This window comes from Temnothorax nylanderi, unplaced genomic scaffold, assembly GCF_030848795.1.
Source record: "Temnothorax nylanderi isolate EJ_2023f unplaced genomic scaffold, tnyl_v1.0 TNYL_tig0109_pilon, whole genome shotgun sequence".
Taxonomy (NCBI): domain Eukaryota; kingdom Metazoa; phylum Arthropoda; class Insecta; order Hymenoptera; family Formicidae; genus Temnothorax; species Temnothorax nylanderi.
Genome location: NW_027249171.1, coordinates 120429 through 137253, shown reverse-complemented (window position 1 = coordinate 137253; position 16825 = coordinate 120429). Strand labels below are relative to the sequence as shown.

Genomic DNA, 16825 nt, shown 5'->3' with positions numbered 1-16825 from the left:
ATTGGAATATTCGCTGACATTCGCTCGGCAATAACAAAGTCACGCTACCGCGCCAACAAGGGAGAAAGTTCATGCCATAAACACCGCTGCCGAAAACAAGCAACGAGCACTTCTAGTCGTCACGTTAAAACGGTGACGTCAACGCGATGACGTAGGCCGCCGAGGGCCAATCACCCGCCCGAAATCATCGGTGATCTGCCTGGAGGGAGCATCACCGCGGAGGTGATAAAAGACCGCCGCTGCGCCGCGGAACCGATTTCGCTCGCAGATCACCCGCCTAGTATCTTATACGACCGCACACCGCTTTATACCGCGCTTTCGCTTTGCAATTCGCACTTGCTTTCGCTTCCGCAACTTGCTTTAGCACCCGCTACATCTTGCCGCTTTGCCGTGCTAAATTCTGTGCGCGCTCACGGCTTCTGTTCTTTGCTGTAAAGAAACGAACTCTGTACATATAGACATTGTAAATATAGATTTTTATTTCATAATTTCTGTACTTGCTACCTATTCTCTTGTGGTCGTCTCGTTACCTCGCGCTATCCCGCGCAAACGCGTGCTCTCGAACAAGTTGTTTTTTTGTTTTGGAATTTTTATCGTACACTTTATCCCTGTTTATATAATTTTTAATAAACTGTTTAGATTTTTTTATCGGTACCTCTTCTTGTATATTTTCATCAGATGATTCGTTCTCAACTCTAATAATCAATTTTTCGGGATGTTTTCGCTTTAAATGATCGTTCAGGTTAGTGGTATTTCCAGAGTTGCAATATTCTCGCTTGCATATTTGACATTTCACAAATTTACTACTTGCACCATCCTCAGTCTCTACTGCTTTGAAAAACTTCCACACTAATGATTTTTTACGGCCCATTATCAAATAAAATATCGAGATCAAAATTAGCCAGCTTCGACAACAAGTACGCACGATGCAACAATACGTAATAAAAAATAACAATGAAACGAATGAAATTTTTAAACAAAAACCAATCTACAATCCGTGGGGAATTCCCCGCCGGGTCTACAATAGGCAGCAGTGATGGGAGATTGTGGGATTTTCTCCACGACAATGGCCTAGTTTACACCAATCTTTTGATACGCGTATCAAATAGTATATTTGAGCTGATCAGCCAATAATCAAACTAATTTACTAGTTATTTACTATTTAATACGCGTATCAAGTGATTGGTGTAAACTAGGCCATTGACAGGAGTCTTTTGCGCATGCGTGAAATTATTTCCAGTGTCGGATCTGAGTACAGAATACTCTATGCCTAGATCAGACACTAGAGTTTACTAGACTGGTGTGAATCCGATAGAACTATCGATAGTTTTTTTAACTATCGATAATTTTGATGGTGCATTTACTATTAATACTATCGATAGACTATCGATGTTTAAGCAACACTACACGCAAGTTTGCGGTCTCTCGCCGCTTCTGCTAGTGCCATCGTGCCACGATCGTGACGATACATTAGAAGACCGCGCCCGTCCGTGGGAAATCGTGAACCGCGTTCGCGGGTGTCTCGTGTGCGCGACGGCCCGTCGCTCGTAAAAGGACGCGCCGCCGGCGAGAGACGGTCGAGGACGTGCCTTTGATTCGCCCTCGTACGAGAGATAGCTTGATCGAGCTATTATAGGTTAGAACACGTTGTGCACATTAGGAGGTATTTTCCGTTTCACGCACGATGCGCATAATGCATTATTTATCCTTGTTATTCATCGAGTGTTAATAAACAATTGGATAAATGATGCATTATGCGCATCATGCGTGAAACGGAAAATACCCTAAGGGTCGGTCTACAATCAGTCGTACAGTCGTATGTCGGAGGGTATTTTCCGTTTCACGCACAATGCGCATAATGCATCATTTATCATTGTTTATTAACACTCGATGAATAAAAAGGATAAATTATGCATTATGCGCATTGTGCGTGAAACGGAAAATATCCTCCGACATACGACTGATTGTAGACCGGCCCTAAGTCTCTTTCCGCTTCCGCAGCTTCCGCTAGTGCTATCGTGCCTCGTGCCCATGGTGGAATTAGAGAGGTGAAGCATTGCGCATAATGGGGGAGAGGGGATAGTCATGTGACATACTTCAACCAATCCAATGTAAGCGGCATTGCAAGTCGCAAATTTTAAAACACAGGTTTATAGAAGAATATATAAAATAAAAAGATCATGTTTTAATTATATTTTATTAGAAATAACAAATAAAATATTAAAAAACAATAAAATAATATATGTAATAAAAGAATAAAATAATATAATATGTAATAAAAGAAACTTATAATCTAATTTTATTGCAAATATGTTTTAATTTCATATTTTTCCATTTATTTTTTCCATTTTTTAAAATGTTTTGTTCTTTAATTTTTAAATTTATGTTTCGCAATCGGATATATGTTCTTGTTCTCACTAAACAATGAATTACCGGTCGTGGAAATAATTCTTTGTTCTGTATTCTGCAAATTACACGATCTGTGACTTTATCAAATATACCAGATTCTTTATTGAAACTGTTGCCATGAAATTTAATGAATTCTTTTTCCATAATTTTGGCAACAACTTGAAAAGCGTCAGATGGATACATGCAGTTACCTCTTGACAAGCACGATAACCAATGATGCTTATCAAGAGACTGTAGTTTAGCAGTGGGCAGGCCAAGGTGAGAAAACGAAAATCGAAATCTATATGCAACATAGCCAGCTATGTATACTAAAGCCTCAGATTCAATTTTTTGACGTGCTATATCTTGTTCAAATTCTTCTAATAACTTCCATTCGTCTACCGTCGCATTATAAATATGGAGTAAAGTTTCTAAAGAATATAAATAATACAATAGAATAATAGAATGGAATAGAATAGAATAAAATGGAATAGAAGTAATAGAATAATAGTGAGAAAAACAATAGTAAAATAATATTAAAATGCTATATATATAATAATAAAAAATAGATTTTATAATACTAATAATTTTTATTTTTTTATTTTTACAACTATTATACATATTACTTATTTCACTTATTACTTCTTTTTACTTATTTTTATTTTTTACTTATTTTTACCTTTTACTAAATTTATTTACAAAATTACCTGTACCTCTTTCCTCTTCTTCTCTTTCTAATTCGTGCATGTTATTAGAATTTTCTTCTATCTCTTGCAGTCCTTCATTAAACATTGCTATTTCCGTTGCAACTTCATCCTGTTCAAAATAATCCATCAATTCTGATTGAGAAGAATTGCTAAAATCTTCCAAATATGCGATCGGAGTTGAATTTGTATCTGTTTCAGCATTTTTTTTCTGATATTCCATAGTCAGAATGTTTTCCCAGGATATACCATTTTAGACGTGTTTGACATTCTACGGGTGACGGATTACTGTGCATTCCTCCCATCGATCTGATGTGTGCAAAGAAATTTTCAAGTATATCCTGGCACAGTCGTCTGGTAATTATATATTCTGAAATGAAGTTCTCGCATGTGTATTTTTCCTTCAAATATAGGAGCAACTCTTTGAGGGATTTATTAGATAATAATATCCCTTTTTGAAATGGCATAAGGGATTTTTTTCCACATACTCTCATTTTTAAAATAAACTCATTCATTTTATCAAGCGTGTTATCCTGGTGTTCTAAATAAACTCCATAGGCACGTAAGCCACTGTGTCTTCCATATTTGGATTGGGTATTCAGAAGATCGAACCAATTATTAATTAGTTCCAGCATGTCCCCCATTTCTTTCCAATTTTTATTTTTAAAAAATCCTTGTTGTCCGCAATACTTTATGGCCGTAGCATTTCTGTTGGAAAAAACTTGGGCTGCTAGTTTAACTTTTTGCCGCTGAAAACCTTTCGCATCAAGGTGGTCTCTATTTAAATTAAAAGCTATTTTTAAATCTTTTTCATTAAGAGCTACTAATTCTTCTAAAATTGATTTATTAAATATTAAATTATCTATATTAAATCCGGAATCGAATAAATTATTTCTCATTAATTTAATCAAATGAGGAACGTCTGCGAACATAAAAACTTTTAATGTCTCGTCCGCCGGATGTAAGAAAAAATGTTGTATTTTTATAGTATTATCACTTATGGAATTTTTTGATGTTTCAATTCCAACATTAAGTTCTTTCCACAAGGCTATATTCGTTGAGCCCATGTCGCTAGTTATAGACACAACAATGTAACCAATTTCGTACAGAGCTTGTATAATTTCAAATAAAATATTTTTTGTCATTGGTTGAGAAAAGGCGTAAAATATTGGTTGTTTCCAGCTACCAAAAAGTCCTCGAGCCATTGCAAATTGGGACGATTTATGTGGTCCATATATTTTCTGCTCTCGACGTTCTAAATCAATTTTATTCGATATATATACTTCATCAAAACTCAACGCAGTCAATTTATCAGCAATAGATAAGTTTTCTCCTTTTTTCTTCATAATTTCGAGTACGTTGTGTAATATTCCTGGTTTAACCGTAAAATTATAACTCCAGTTTCGAAGCGTTGATTCACAAGGAAGCGGTATCTTTGTAACCTCGCGTAAATATTTATATACTCTTCCACTCTTCGATCTTAGAGCAATAGCAGATGAAATATCTTCCGCTGTCCATTTTATTAGTTTTTGTGTTGGACTTAAGAGATTCTTGACCTGACCTGGTGTAAATACTGTACTTAGTATATTAGATGCAATTTTTTGTCCATGCCTATCAATATCTTCTTCCATGTCCTTATTATTTCTTTGTAACATCGTCTCAAGTTCCACAATTCGATTAATGAGCTGTTTATTTGTCTCGCTCATTTGAACAAGTTGCTCATTTTTTGAACTCAATTCCGTGAGAACTTCGGAATACTTTTCGTTGAAGCTTGGCTGGATATCGGTTTGTACAGAACTATAAACACAAATAAATAATATTTAAAAAATTTATTGAAAAGTATGTTAAATCTTGTTCCTTCTTCTTTACAAATTTTTGAATTATATACGATTTTTTAAGTAACATCAAAGTTTTTATTAGTAACAAAAAAATTTCATTTTGCGTTTTTGCTCAATATTTCAATATTTTTAGTTTTCTTACGACACAATTTATGATTAATTATATAATATAATACTACATATCATAGATAAATCTTTTCCATAAATAAGTTTTTCGTGAGTTCATATAAAGTATATACGTACATTTCGATGAATTTGGCACTTTCCATTTCTGCATTACTTTCTTCCTGTTCCGTAGCATTGTCCAAGACGACGGAAGTAGGCCTTACATTGTTATCCACTGATTCCTTGAATTTTTCAGTACAGGCTTTTGCACAGTTGTTTCTTGCACAACTGACTAATTCAGAATATGTTGGTATTCCGGCACAACTGTCACATAACAATAAAATAAATATGTAATTATAAATTCTATATAAATAAAATCAATTTATTTACTTATCATTCAATTTTATAAATTTTTTGAAGTAATGTAAAAAATATAAAACAATTTCAAAAATTACCAAAGTACTTTTGTTCGTGGTTCAACATCCTCATTTATTGAAAGTGTCCAAGAACTTAAAATTCTTTTCCGCCTTTCTTTTGCCAAAATGAGATGCAGTGTTGGTATAGACCCCTTTTTCAATCGACGAATCATTCGTGGTTTGACATTTTTCGATCGTGGTTGTGTCAGTTTGTCCTCGAAAGAGTCGGATGTAAAATAAATTTCACATATTGCAGCTAAAAATAATATTTTTAAAAAATTATATTATTCTAACAATACTTTTAATTATATTATTTTATACACAATAAACATTTCTCAAATTAAAAAAATAAAAAGTGCAAATTTTATTATACATTGTATTGAACTAGTTGTATATTACCTTTACGAAGTTTTATTGTATCTTCCTTTCGTCCACATGCTGCAAGCCACTTTTGTTGCAAATGAGACTCTTGAGGAAATTGATACAATTTAATGTCTTCCTTCTGGAAGAGGCACCGTGACTGGTTTTTGCAGTTTGGAACTGCACACACAGGCATGATTTCTGACGGAACAACAATACCAATATCAAATTATTTGTTTAAACATGTATTAAAACGAGGTTAAGTTACTGATCTGCTTTACGTGAAATAGAGTATGTATCAGTAAACTCTTTACAGAAAAAATGATATATAAATGTGTATAAAAATACTTACCTTTTTCTACAAGAGCACTGTAAATACAGAAACACCGTAATAAAAAAATATATGAAATGAAAAAGTATATTAACAGCGAGCACGATTAATGGTAGTAAACAATAAGGCTGCGTTTGGAAACGTCACCCGAGTGCACACGAGGTGACGTTTCCGAACGCAGCCTAATACGTCAGTAGCCATATTGTTTCTTGCATTGCCGCTTGTATTTGATTGGCTGATTTTATTGACTACTGCGCATCCTTCGGATGCATGATTCCATGATTGTGAACCGCGTTCGCGGGTGTCTCGTGCGTGCGAAGGCCCGGCGCTCGTGAAAGGACGCGACGCCGGCGAGAGACGGTCGAGGACGTGGCTTTGATTCGCCCTCGTACCTCGTACGAGAGATAACTTGAAGGTATGTATATGTGCTATTATAGGTTAGAACACGTTGTGCACATATATAATATAGAGGTACTTTCCGTTTCACGCATCAGTGTCGAAATCACGGATCCTAATATTACGATAAATTGTAAGGACACGTCGTGGAATTAAACATAAGCAGAAAAATAACTAAGAATAATATGTGAAAGGATTTATATTGTGTCATCTAGAAATAATATCTAAAATTGTTCCAGCATTGTCTGTGGTATTGGGTTCGTTGTATCAAGACGAGGTCAGTTTGGAGCCGAAAGACGTGGTTTCTATTCTGGCAACGTCTACACTGTTTCAACTGCAAGGCTTAATAGATGAGTGCGTAGACATAATGGTGGAGACTACAAACAGTGAGACTGTTGTGTCGTATTATAACGCAGCTGTGTCGTATGGTGTGCCTACTGTGAAAGCAGCTGCGAAACGATGGCTGGAAGTCAATCTGTTGGGTTACGGATGGCGACATCCGTTCTTTTTGAAGGAAATTTCGTCAGACTTGATGACAGAATTGGTCGCCAGTCCTGATTTGGTTGTTTTGCAAACAGAGTTTTGCATATACATGATGCTACGCTTGTGGTACGTTTATAAATGATCCATATTTGACTTCTGAGAGTAACAAGTAATGGAATCTGTGTGTTTGTTGTGTAATTATATGTGATTGCTCTATTTCCAGGTTATTTGCACATTTATGCACACTATAATTACGAGGAGATGCTAAAAATGGATGAATACTTTAAAAATTACAAGTGGACCGAGCCGTTTTTAACGACTGAAGAGAGCAAGGAATATGCAGCGCCTTTCAAAGCACTGAGGATGAAATATCTGCTGTTACATGAACAAGACGACAAGATCTTATGCAGTGATAATTTAATACCACCAGACTGGCTGCACGGTGCTTACAGAGAACAGTGGCTTCACTTGTTAAGAGTGGATGGAAATAAAGACAGAGGGTAGTCTACAAGTGCTACAATTAAATTTTTCTTTTTTAATAGAATCAATATAGACGGAACTACGTATTTTCTGCTCCACGTGCAGTCCGGCGCAAATGACGGAAGAGAAATTTTCCAAGGAGTGCTTTCGGTGCGGCAGATGTGTCGAGAAGCCAGGCGAACACATTTGGAGATGGAAGGCATTCCATTACCCAGCAAACCACAATATGTAACATAGATATATATGTAATATTACGCGATGTTGCATGTAATATTACTTGTATGGGTAAATGTTACGTACTGGTACGGCTCTATGTCAGCAACTTTGAATGTATCATTTACATATCAAATATATTTCAAATGATATATTATTGCAATGTAACATAGACGTCTATGTTACTTACTTCTATATGTGACGTAATATAACATTAGTGTATATGTTATGTTTATATAATGCAATATACATGGGTATAAAAATGGATATTATTCTATCTACTTATATTTTAATTCAAAATGGTATAAATATTTGTTGCGGATAAGAATCTTTATCTACAACAAATATTTATAGCATTTGAAATTAAAATATAAGTAGATAGAATAATATGTTTATTTTTATACATAAGAACTGTAAGTAAATATATATTTTTTTATTATTATATTACAGTATTATTAACTTTATTATTGCTCATTATTTTTATATACTCATTGATTTAATACTTGCATTTGATAATTATATTTTGCAAATAACCAGTCAATTTTTAAAACAATTAACTTATTATGTATCTTAAACTTTTAAGATGTTTACATTAATTTATACATTACATATTTTAGTAAACAATATTAATAAGTGATATGAAAATATTTATTTGTAGTTACATCTTAATATATATAACTTTGGCACTAACATATAAATATAGTAAATATTTAAATAGTACTTATTATATTTCATATATTTTCCACACATATAAAACATAATTATGACAAGGTATTATATCACAAGTATGTCAGTTTGTCTCATCGGAACACAGTCTCATCGGAATATAATTCCTCATATAATGAAAAAACTTAATTATCCATAGTTGACTGCATATATAACATTTCTTATAAATATATTATTTTATTTAAACTTAGACTAACGTATATACTTTTTGTTATATCGATTGGAATACAAATGGGAAACTATAAGTCTTATAAACTTTGTGACAAAATTACAAAAATGTATGAAAATGAAAATATATATACTGTATATATATTTTTCTAACAATACGTTCATTAAAATAAATAAAGCTACTAATTGCACCTTATTTTGTAACTTAAAAACAAAAAGTTTTTTTAAATTTTTGGTTATGACGTTATATCAATGAAGTACCAACAAGCAGTCACGTAGTAGATTATGTCTCGACCGTGTTGTGTGCATCAGGCTCGTCATCAGGTAATATCTTTTTATTTTCCCGACCATATCGCAGCTTGCTAAGACGGAACCATTCGCTTGCTGTAGTCTCGAAGTCGCATTCGTCAATACCCTTGGCTCTTAACACACCTAATAAAATAATAAATAGTATAGTTAATATTACAAATAAAATTCTTACCAATTTAGACAAAGAATAAAAATATGCAACTGGTTAAAATAGCTCACTTTTTAAGATGCAGATACATTTCAAATCGCACATGCGATAATTATTCCTGCGACCATACCAAGAACAGGCTATGCCAAAATTATTTGTAAACAAACGGCTCATACACCGTTGCACTATATTTTTGGTGCTTTTTCCTCCGATTTTTTTCATAAATTCGACCTTAAAAGCGTATAATTTAATTAAACCATAAATACATTTAATTATACGTAATTAGATAAATAATAAATTAAATGTATGTCAACAAGTTAATTAACGCCGAATGCTACATATTTAAATATATCCTAGTGAAAACAGTATATAATATTATTTATATTATTTATATTTAAAAATTAACTTACAAAATTCGATCTTGTTTCAGCAGTTTCCATGCTTTCCTCAAATTTTTTAAGGTTCTGTATGGAATTAATCGGAAGTATGTCATCGAATATAGGCTCATTTTCCACATTAATATTGCCTCTTTCTAAAGCATTCAGTCTTTTGTCGATGCTTCTTACGTACTCTAACGTCTCTACACAAATATTAACCAGTTTCTCTGAAACAAAATAAATTAATACAAAATATAAATTTGCTATTACCATATTGCTCTTGATCAAGACGCACAAGGCATTTTCCAGCAAGAGACACAGATGACACAGTGTAACAGAGAATCATTTCACCTTTGTTTAATGACAGATAACAAAGATGAAAAGACTCACTATGTTACACTGTATCAACTGTTTCTTGCTGAAAAAGCCCAGAGTAAGTTAAAACGTTAAATACTTATAACTTGTATATAATAACATAATAAAGGTAAAACAAGATTCTTAATAGTTTAAAAAAAATAATTTTGGATTCTTACTTTTTTTATTAATTTGTTCAGGTTCAACTTCATTAGAATCCGATTCATTAGAATCATCAAGCTGAAGTGAATCTTGTGGTGGATCAACTATTTGTCTTTGTGATTTACGAGACAGTGAACGGTTTGGTGTAAAGTTTTCTTTGGCGGCAGTTGGTGAGACTTTTTCATATGAAGATTGCTTTTTATTTGAGAATTGTTTATCACACAAAGATTCTTTTCCGGATGAATCCCGATTTTTATCTATTTTTAACTTCTTGTGTGGAGCGTGAACTTTTTTTAGTGGATCAACTATTTGTCTTTGTGATTTACCAGACAGTGAACGGTTTGGTGTAAAGTTTTCTTTAGCGGCAGTTGGTGAGACTTTTCATATGAGGATTGCTTTTCATGCGAGAATTGTTTATCACACAAAGATTCTTTTCCGGATGAATCCCGATTTTTATTTATTTTTAATTTTTCATGTGGAGTCTTAGATAATTGCGGAGGTAAATCTATAAAATGTGATAAAAGTTAGTAGAATGTGAACAGTGTGTTTCACACTAAATCGTTGATACAATATTCAAATAAATATAAAAATTTTATTTTTAAAAGGAGAACTTTCGAAGACACCTTATTAAATTTCGAAGATTCGAAGTTAACTTCGAAGCTTCGAATTATTTCGAAGTTCGAATATTGATACTTTCAAAGCAAATCACCAGCTCTAATTTCTAATACAATAGAAACAAAATATAATTTTGTAAAATTAAATTACCCGAATCGTCATCCGTATTGTCATCGGAAGCATCATATGTATCATGAAAGTGTTTTTCGTGTACAATTCTTTTCCCGCGCCCTCTGATTTCATCACAGGAAGTTGCATAATTACTATCTTCTGCTTTTTTCCGTGCCTTTTCTAAAGTCTCTGTAAATATAAAATTCTGTATTAATATTGCATAATTTATATTTAAAATAATTGCCACTATAATATTAAACATACTTACCACAGTAACATTCTACTTTAACATCAAAAAGTAACCAATCAGCCTCTGGTGGACTGTTTTTTTTTATAAAGAAGGTAGCATTCTTAGTTGTTGGCCATCTACATTGAGTACAATCTTTTGTAAGCCACGAAGTCGGAATTTCCGAGTACGTCCCTTCTTTGGGAAATTGTACAACCGCATACGGAAAGCTCATTTCGTCTCACAGTGTGATATCTTCAGTACAATCATATATGTATATATATTTATATAATAAATAACACAAAGAGTATAAATAGTACAATAAGAAATACATTATATTAATGTAATCAACACACATAGACGTACGTTTTATTTGCTATCGTTATAGATTTAATGCAATAAGCTAATAACTATACTTGAATTATCATCAGAAGACATAACATTATCTGCTTTTAAACATTTACGTGAAATTTCGTCAGCTGTAACAATTGCATATGGCAAATCTGCTTGACTACCAGATAACTCATAAATTCCTACCAGCGTTGAATCACATGGAGAAATAAAAAATGGTTTAATAGAGAGATGTTGCTTTACTCTAAAGTATAGAATATTATTTTGTAAATAAATATTATTTACTGTAGCAATTGTACCGTTTGTCAGAATACAACAGTTATTGCAATTTTTGGACGATAAGATAAATCCATCAAATTCTACCCTATTCACTCTCGTCTTATTTTTATTATAATGAATTATTGGATAATCTTTTGGAGGATTTGAAAAACTTTTTTCAATGTTTCTCTTTTCTATATTTCTATTAGCTATTTGTTCTAGAGGTTTGCTACTAACTTTTAACGATTTTTTTATTGTATACAAGTAGTTTTCAAATTTAAAAGCAGAATAAGAATCGATTGTTCCAAACCGTTTAACATCCTCACATATATGTAGTAAATTGTGCACATTGTGTGATAAATATTGATCTCCGTAATACTCGCGGAATTTTCTAACAAAATATTCAAAAAGAGATTGCGCGTAATCAAGCAAATGCTTATATTGTTTATCCGATACAATTCTTACAGCAACGCATAGACAGGTTAAGTGTATGTACAGCTTGGTAGATAGCACATTTTTTGTTATAATTATTCCTGTATACAGTACAAAAAGTTTATATTCTGTCGCTTTCCACCGATCTAGATCCAGCAAATGCCTTGGACGACGTGCAAATTCTATGGGTATAAACATTTTTAATTTGCTGTTACGTTTTTGAGCTTTATCTAATAAAACGGCAGTCAATCGTATATTTATTGCACCTTTAATCCAAATTCGAAGTATTGTTTTACCTACACCAAGAAAAATAAGATGCATACAGTCTAAGGGAACGCCTGAAACCATTCCAATGTCTAAAGTCTCTATAATGGTTGGTCGAGTTAAATATTTTTCAGCGTGATGTTCCTCATGCTGTCTACTTCGAAATGACTGATCCGTTCTCAAGGTTGAATTTTGTTCTAAAAATACGACTTTATTGTGGATAAATTCACCTTCTTGTATACACTTAGTGCAGCTAAAATAACCTGTGTGACCTTTAATACCACAAATTAATGACTTTGCTGGAGCATCACATATTATAGCATTTAATTTAATACGAATAATCACTTCATTAATATTCAAACCGGTATCAAGAATGGGTTTTGCTTCTTCTACAAATGGTTTTAGAAAAACATCGACATCTTTTGGTTTCGTATTACCATGATAAATGCCTATAATGAATGGTTTAGTATAAAAATCTGCAACTATAGCACCTAAGATCGGCCAAAATTGACTACTTGAACTTTTCGATATAGGTAAACCATCGATATTAATATTTACTTTCAGCTCCGCTGGATACAATGTTTGGAAATATATTTTAATCGAATGTCTCAAACCTTCTGCTAGTCCAAAGTGAATATATTTTCCGTCATTCATTTTTATTATTTGTGAAAATGTATTACGTGGTGTTTTCATTAATGTCCTACAATCAACTGGAACGCTTAAATTTCTTTTTAATAAAATTTTTAATATACCATTTACGGCACTCTGACTAATATTGTGTTCAGCTACCCAAAATCTTAAATCATCTTCTATAGAATTGTCAATATTTAAAGTGTCTTCTAATGATAAACTATCACTATTCGTAGAATCTGATTCATCTTCATTAAAAGTGTCTTCTGATAATAAACTGTGTAAATCATTATTCGTAGAATCTGATTCATCTTCATTAAAATTGGAACTTATATCCAAATTACAATTATTAATACTTGCATTGTCAATATCTAAATTACAGTTATTAATATTTGTACTATCTCTTTCCTCTGTACGGTTTTTTTTTTTCATATTTTGGACGTTACTATTGTGCAATATAATTCTTCGTTTTTGACGTTGAGATAAATCAGAGAAATCTTTACGTGACATAATTATTCATAAACCTAACTATTTTTGAAACAATGAGCAGAATATATATATATATATATATATATATATATATATTATATGTATATTATATACATATATGACGTACTTATCAATATTTTACAGAAGCACACTCTGAAATATATTATTTATGCCCATTACATACAAATTACAACATCAAAACAATATACAAAAAACAAATCAATTCACAACTAATTTTATAATAAAAAGATACATTTCAGTGAACTTGGAAAACTAATTGACATGATTTTTTACTATATAGCAGCACACATATAGTACGAATAAGTACATTTGCAACATCTAATCTCCGTGAAATTACAAGTTGTAAAACACGTTACAAAATATATTTAGGAAACATATGTAAAGATGATTTAGAAAGTGTCCAGTATAATATAGTGTAAAATATTAAATAATACATTAATAATAATTTAAAAAATATAGACAAATTTAATGTAAATATTAATTAATTAATAAAATTTTAAACCGCAATGGTATTTAGGGGTAAAACGAGTTGTTCTTTCCGAAAATGTAGTCGGTGATGGGGTACGTGGAATGTACAGAGACAAAAAGAGATATAAAAGTTGAAAGTAGAAGTAAAAAAAGTAAATAACCCTTACCTTTTTACTGAGAAGTATTCAATTATTAAATATGATTTCATCCACCTTTTTAAATAGAGAATAAATCGATATTCCAACAGGTTAGGTAATGTATATTTCTCTGTGAGGGATATGCCACAACCACGAGACACGGGTCGTGCGTATACGATCGTGGCCACAACTAAAATCAATAATCAAAAACAAGATATGAAAGGCATTGAGATATTTAAACGATATCGATAAAAGAATCTATATAAATTTACTTACCTGCAAGAATTTTCAACTGCGAATAATTTTCTCTGCACCTTGATGTGCCTGATATTGACAAATGCGCACACTACAACACGAGCGATTACCGAAATTAAACGACACGAGCGATTAACGACCTAACCAAATGACACACAAGGTATGCAACACGAGCGGGCAGCGGGCATTGCGGACAAAGACTGCCATGCCGGTATCGGTCTATCGGTAGCAGTGCGCTTCTTCCTGCGCAAAGCGCCACGGCGCCTATCCTTAACTCAAGCGACCAATAACAGGCCGCGACGCGCAGCCGTCGCGCTCACTCGTCACTCGTCACCCGGGTATACTCCCTTCTCCTTCTAAGGCTGCGGTCCACTTGACGCTACAAATTCTTTGGAGCGTCCTTCTTCTCTTTCTTTCTTCATTGAAAGAAAAGAGAAGAGGAATGCTTCGAAGCATTTGTAGCGTCAAGTGGACCGCAGCCTAACTCGCTGAGATAGATATAGATATATTACGATATAGATATATTATATATTATGAAATTTGTTTCTATCTGCATATCTTCTCAGTATAGTCTAGTCATTTTATGCACATATCCCTCGCATATCCATTTCGCATAATGGAAGAAAGAACGAAAAAGAAAATCTTTTTTATATTACATTACTTTACGTGTATACATATTATATATCAGTAACATAACATTTCTCATATTGCTGACAGTTAACGGTTGTCAGATTTATGTTATGTATTTCGAGTTACGTGTGTGTTATATTACATTTTTAAATAACTCTTATGAGTTATATACGTAATAAAGAAATATAACTTTGTTTGTCTAAAGTGCTCTCAAAGTTATGTAATACTTACATCTCATCTACATAACTATGAAATATAACATTGTTCTTTCCATGTGCTCCCTAAGTTACATAACAGTTACATATTGGTTTGCTGGGTATGGACTAGATTTACTAATGACTTTAGACACAACTAGCCTGCGGATTGAAAGAAACCACAGACTAGACTGTGAGCATATCAAAGCAAATCACAAAGAGCATAAAATTTTAATAAAGTAAGCTTTAGATTATCAGTTGATTGATTCAATACTTTTAGATCGAAGTTAATAACAGAAATATGAAATTTTTTTTAGAGTCTCTATTTTCACTGAATGAACAACGTCAAGTAAAACATGTCCAAGACTCGCGTATGTTAAGATTATGTTTGAGGAGGAACACAGAAGTAAGTCAGCATTGAAAACGACGGCATGTGTTCTTATATAATTTATATGGTGCGCATTACGTCACGTATTAATATTTTCAGCACGAGATAATGACTTTGGACAAACAGTTATGTTATCCTCCGTACGTATCGGTTAACATGCAACTAGTCACTCCACTCACATTGGGAGAAGAAGACACAACGACCGGCTTACTTTCGGATACTTAGCACTTCGAGAATGTAATGCTCTATGAATATGTAAAGATAAAGGCCATGGGATCCAATTGACGCTTTGTAACATAATTTATTTAATTACGAATGTTAGACGAAGTTCGTAGGCACACGTTACTATTTGGCACAACACTTAAATAGAAAGAGACATGGATCTCTAGTAAAAACTTTTTTCTTTATGGAGATACACAGAATCTATTCTTACCGTGTTCATTTTTAACAAGTTCTTTAGTCAATTTGGAGTTGACCTTTCAATGAAAATGTTTTATAATTTTTAAATTAACAACAAATAATAGACAGTTAAATTTATATCATCTAAATAGATAAAATCATACTTTTACAATAATTTCAAGTAGATTTTAGTAAAATTTTAATTTTATGTATTGCGACATATAATATTGGAAAATTGTGGAAAATACAAATATGCAAATTCAATATTTTTAATAAGAAAAAAAATCATCTCTAAATTGGCTAAAGAATCGGCCATTAAAAATAACACGATAGGAATGGAACTTTCGACATATATTTGTATATCAGTGTACATCAGTGTACATTAATTAATGCATTTGATACGGTTGATGCATTTGATGTGGTTCACATTAATTATAGCGGTCATTCCAACAAGCTTTAGTCACTAGGTAGATTTTAATCTTCCTTCGTATATTGAGAGACATCGCGGTGTATATTAACGCTATTAAATTATGTTTTAATGTGGTTGTTCCTAAACACGTTTTGACTGATTAAAATTGCATCAGTTATAGCTTGATAAGTTGGATACAATGCAATCAATCAAAATTCCGCTTATCTGTTTAGTATCTTGATTCGTTTTTTGTAATTGATTTGTATGCAACTTTACAATACCAAATAATTGTATTAGAATGTTATTAGACGAGGACTGAGCAAGGATCAATAGCCAAAGATGGCAAATACCGTTTATAACGGATTTTATCAATGCATGGGAGATAAGATGTTATTTTAAGCTGGAGCTCGGGAGGGAGTGATAAAATATCACTCATCACCGCCTTCAAACAGCTAGATTGTGAAGACAGTGCAACCATTTGCACGTACAGCTATTACTTTAGATGAATTTCATTTTTCATCAAGTTTCATCAATTCGGAAATTGGCCGCTGTAAGATACGTCAAGTAATTACGACAGAAGTGCGCTTCTA

At 32.7% G+C, this 16825-nt stretch overlaps 2 protein-coding genes and 1 long non-coding RNA gene across 5 annotated transcripts; 2 read left to right on the top strand and 1 right to left on the bottom strand.

Annotated features, from left to right (window-relative positions):
• The first annotated feature begins 6566 nt into the window (after positions 1 to 6566).
• LOC139775955 (protein germ cell-less-like) lies at positions 6567 to 7882 on the top strand. The gene is made up of 4 exons (XM_071712344.1): positions 6567 to 6671; positions 6778 to 7147; positions 7245 to 7521; positions 7607 to 7882. Exons 2-3 carry the CDS (start codon positions 6906 to 6908, stop codon positions 7270 to 7272), a joined length of 270 nt encoding a protein of 89 aa, XP_071568445.1. The 5' UTR covers positions 6567 to 6671; positions 6778 to 6905; the 3' UTR covers positions 7273 to 7521; positions 7607 to 7882.
• A 541-nt stretch (positions 7883 to 8423) lies between these two features.
• On the bottom strand, positions 8424 to 14440 carry LOC139775954 (uncharacterized). Of its 3 annotated transcripts, XM_071712341.1 has the most exons (8): positions 14237 to 14440; positions 13991 to 14150; positions 13462 to 13487; positions 10953 to 11165; positions 10724 to 10873; positions 9476 to 9669; positions 9137 to 9296; positions 8424 to 9040 (listed from the first exon to the last, which is right to left on the bottom strand). In XM_071712341.1, the coding sequence occupies exons 4-8, from the start codon at positions 11143 to 11145 to the stop codon at positions 8892 to 8894; spliced, it is 846 nt and encodes a 281-aa protein (XP_071568442.1). In that variant the 5' UTR covers positions 11146 to 11165; positions 13462 to 13487; positions 13991 to 14150; positions 14237 to 14440; the 3' UTR covers positions 8424 to 8891. The 3 variants fall into 3 exon arrangements, with proteins under 3 accessions (XP_071568442.1, XP_071568443.1, XP_071568444.1); XM_071712342.1 differs by lacking the exon at positions 13462 to 13487; XM_071712343.1 differs by lacking the exons at positions 13462 to 13487; positions 13991 to 14150; positions 14237 to 14440 and adding an exon at positions 12252 to 12412.
• A 728-nt stretch (positions 14441 to 15168) lies between these two features.
• Positions 15169 to 15712, top strand: LOC139775956 (uncharacterized). The gene is made up of 3 exons (XR_011718967.1): positions 15169 to 15278; positions 15357 to 15445; positions 15527 to 15712. It is a non-coding gene; the product is annotated as an uncharacterized lncRNA (long non-coding RNA).
• The last annotated feature ends 1113 nt before the right edge of the window (positions 15713 to 16825 follow it).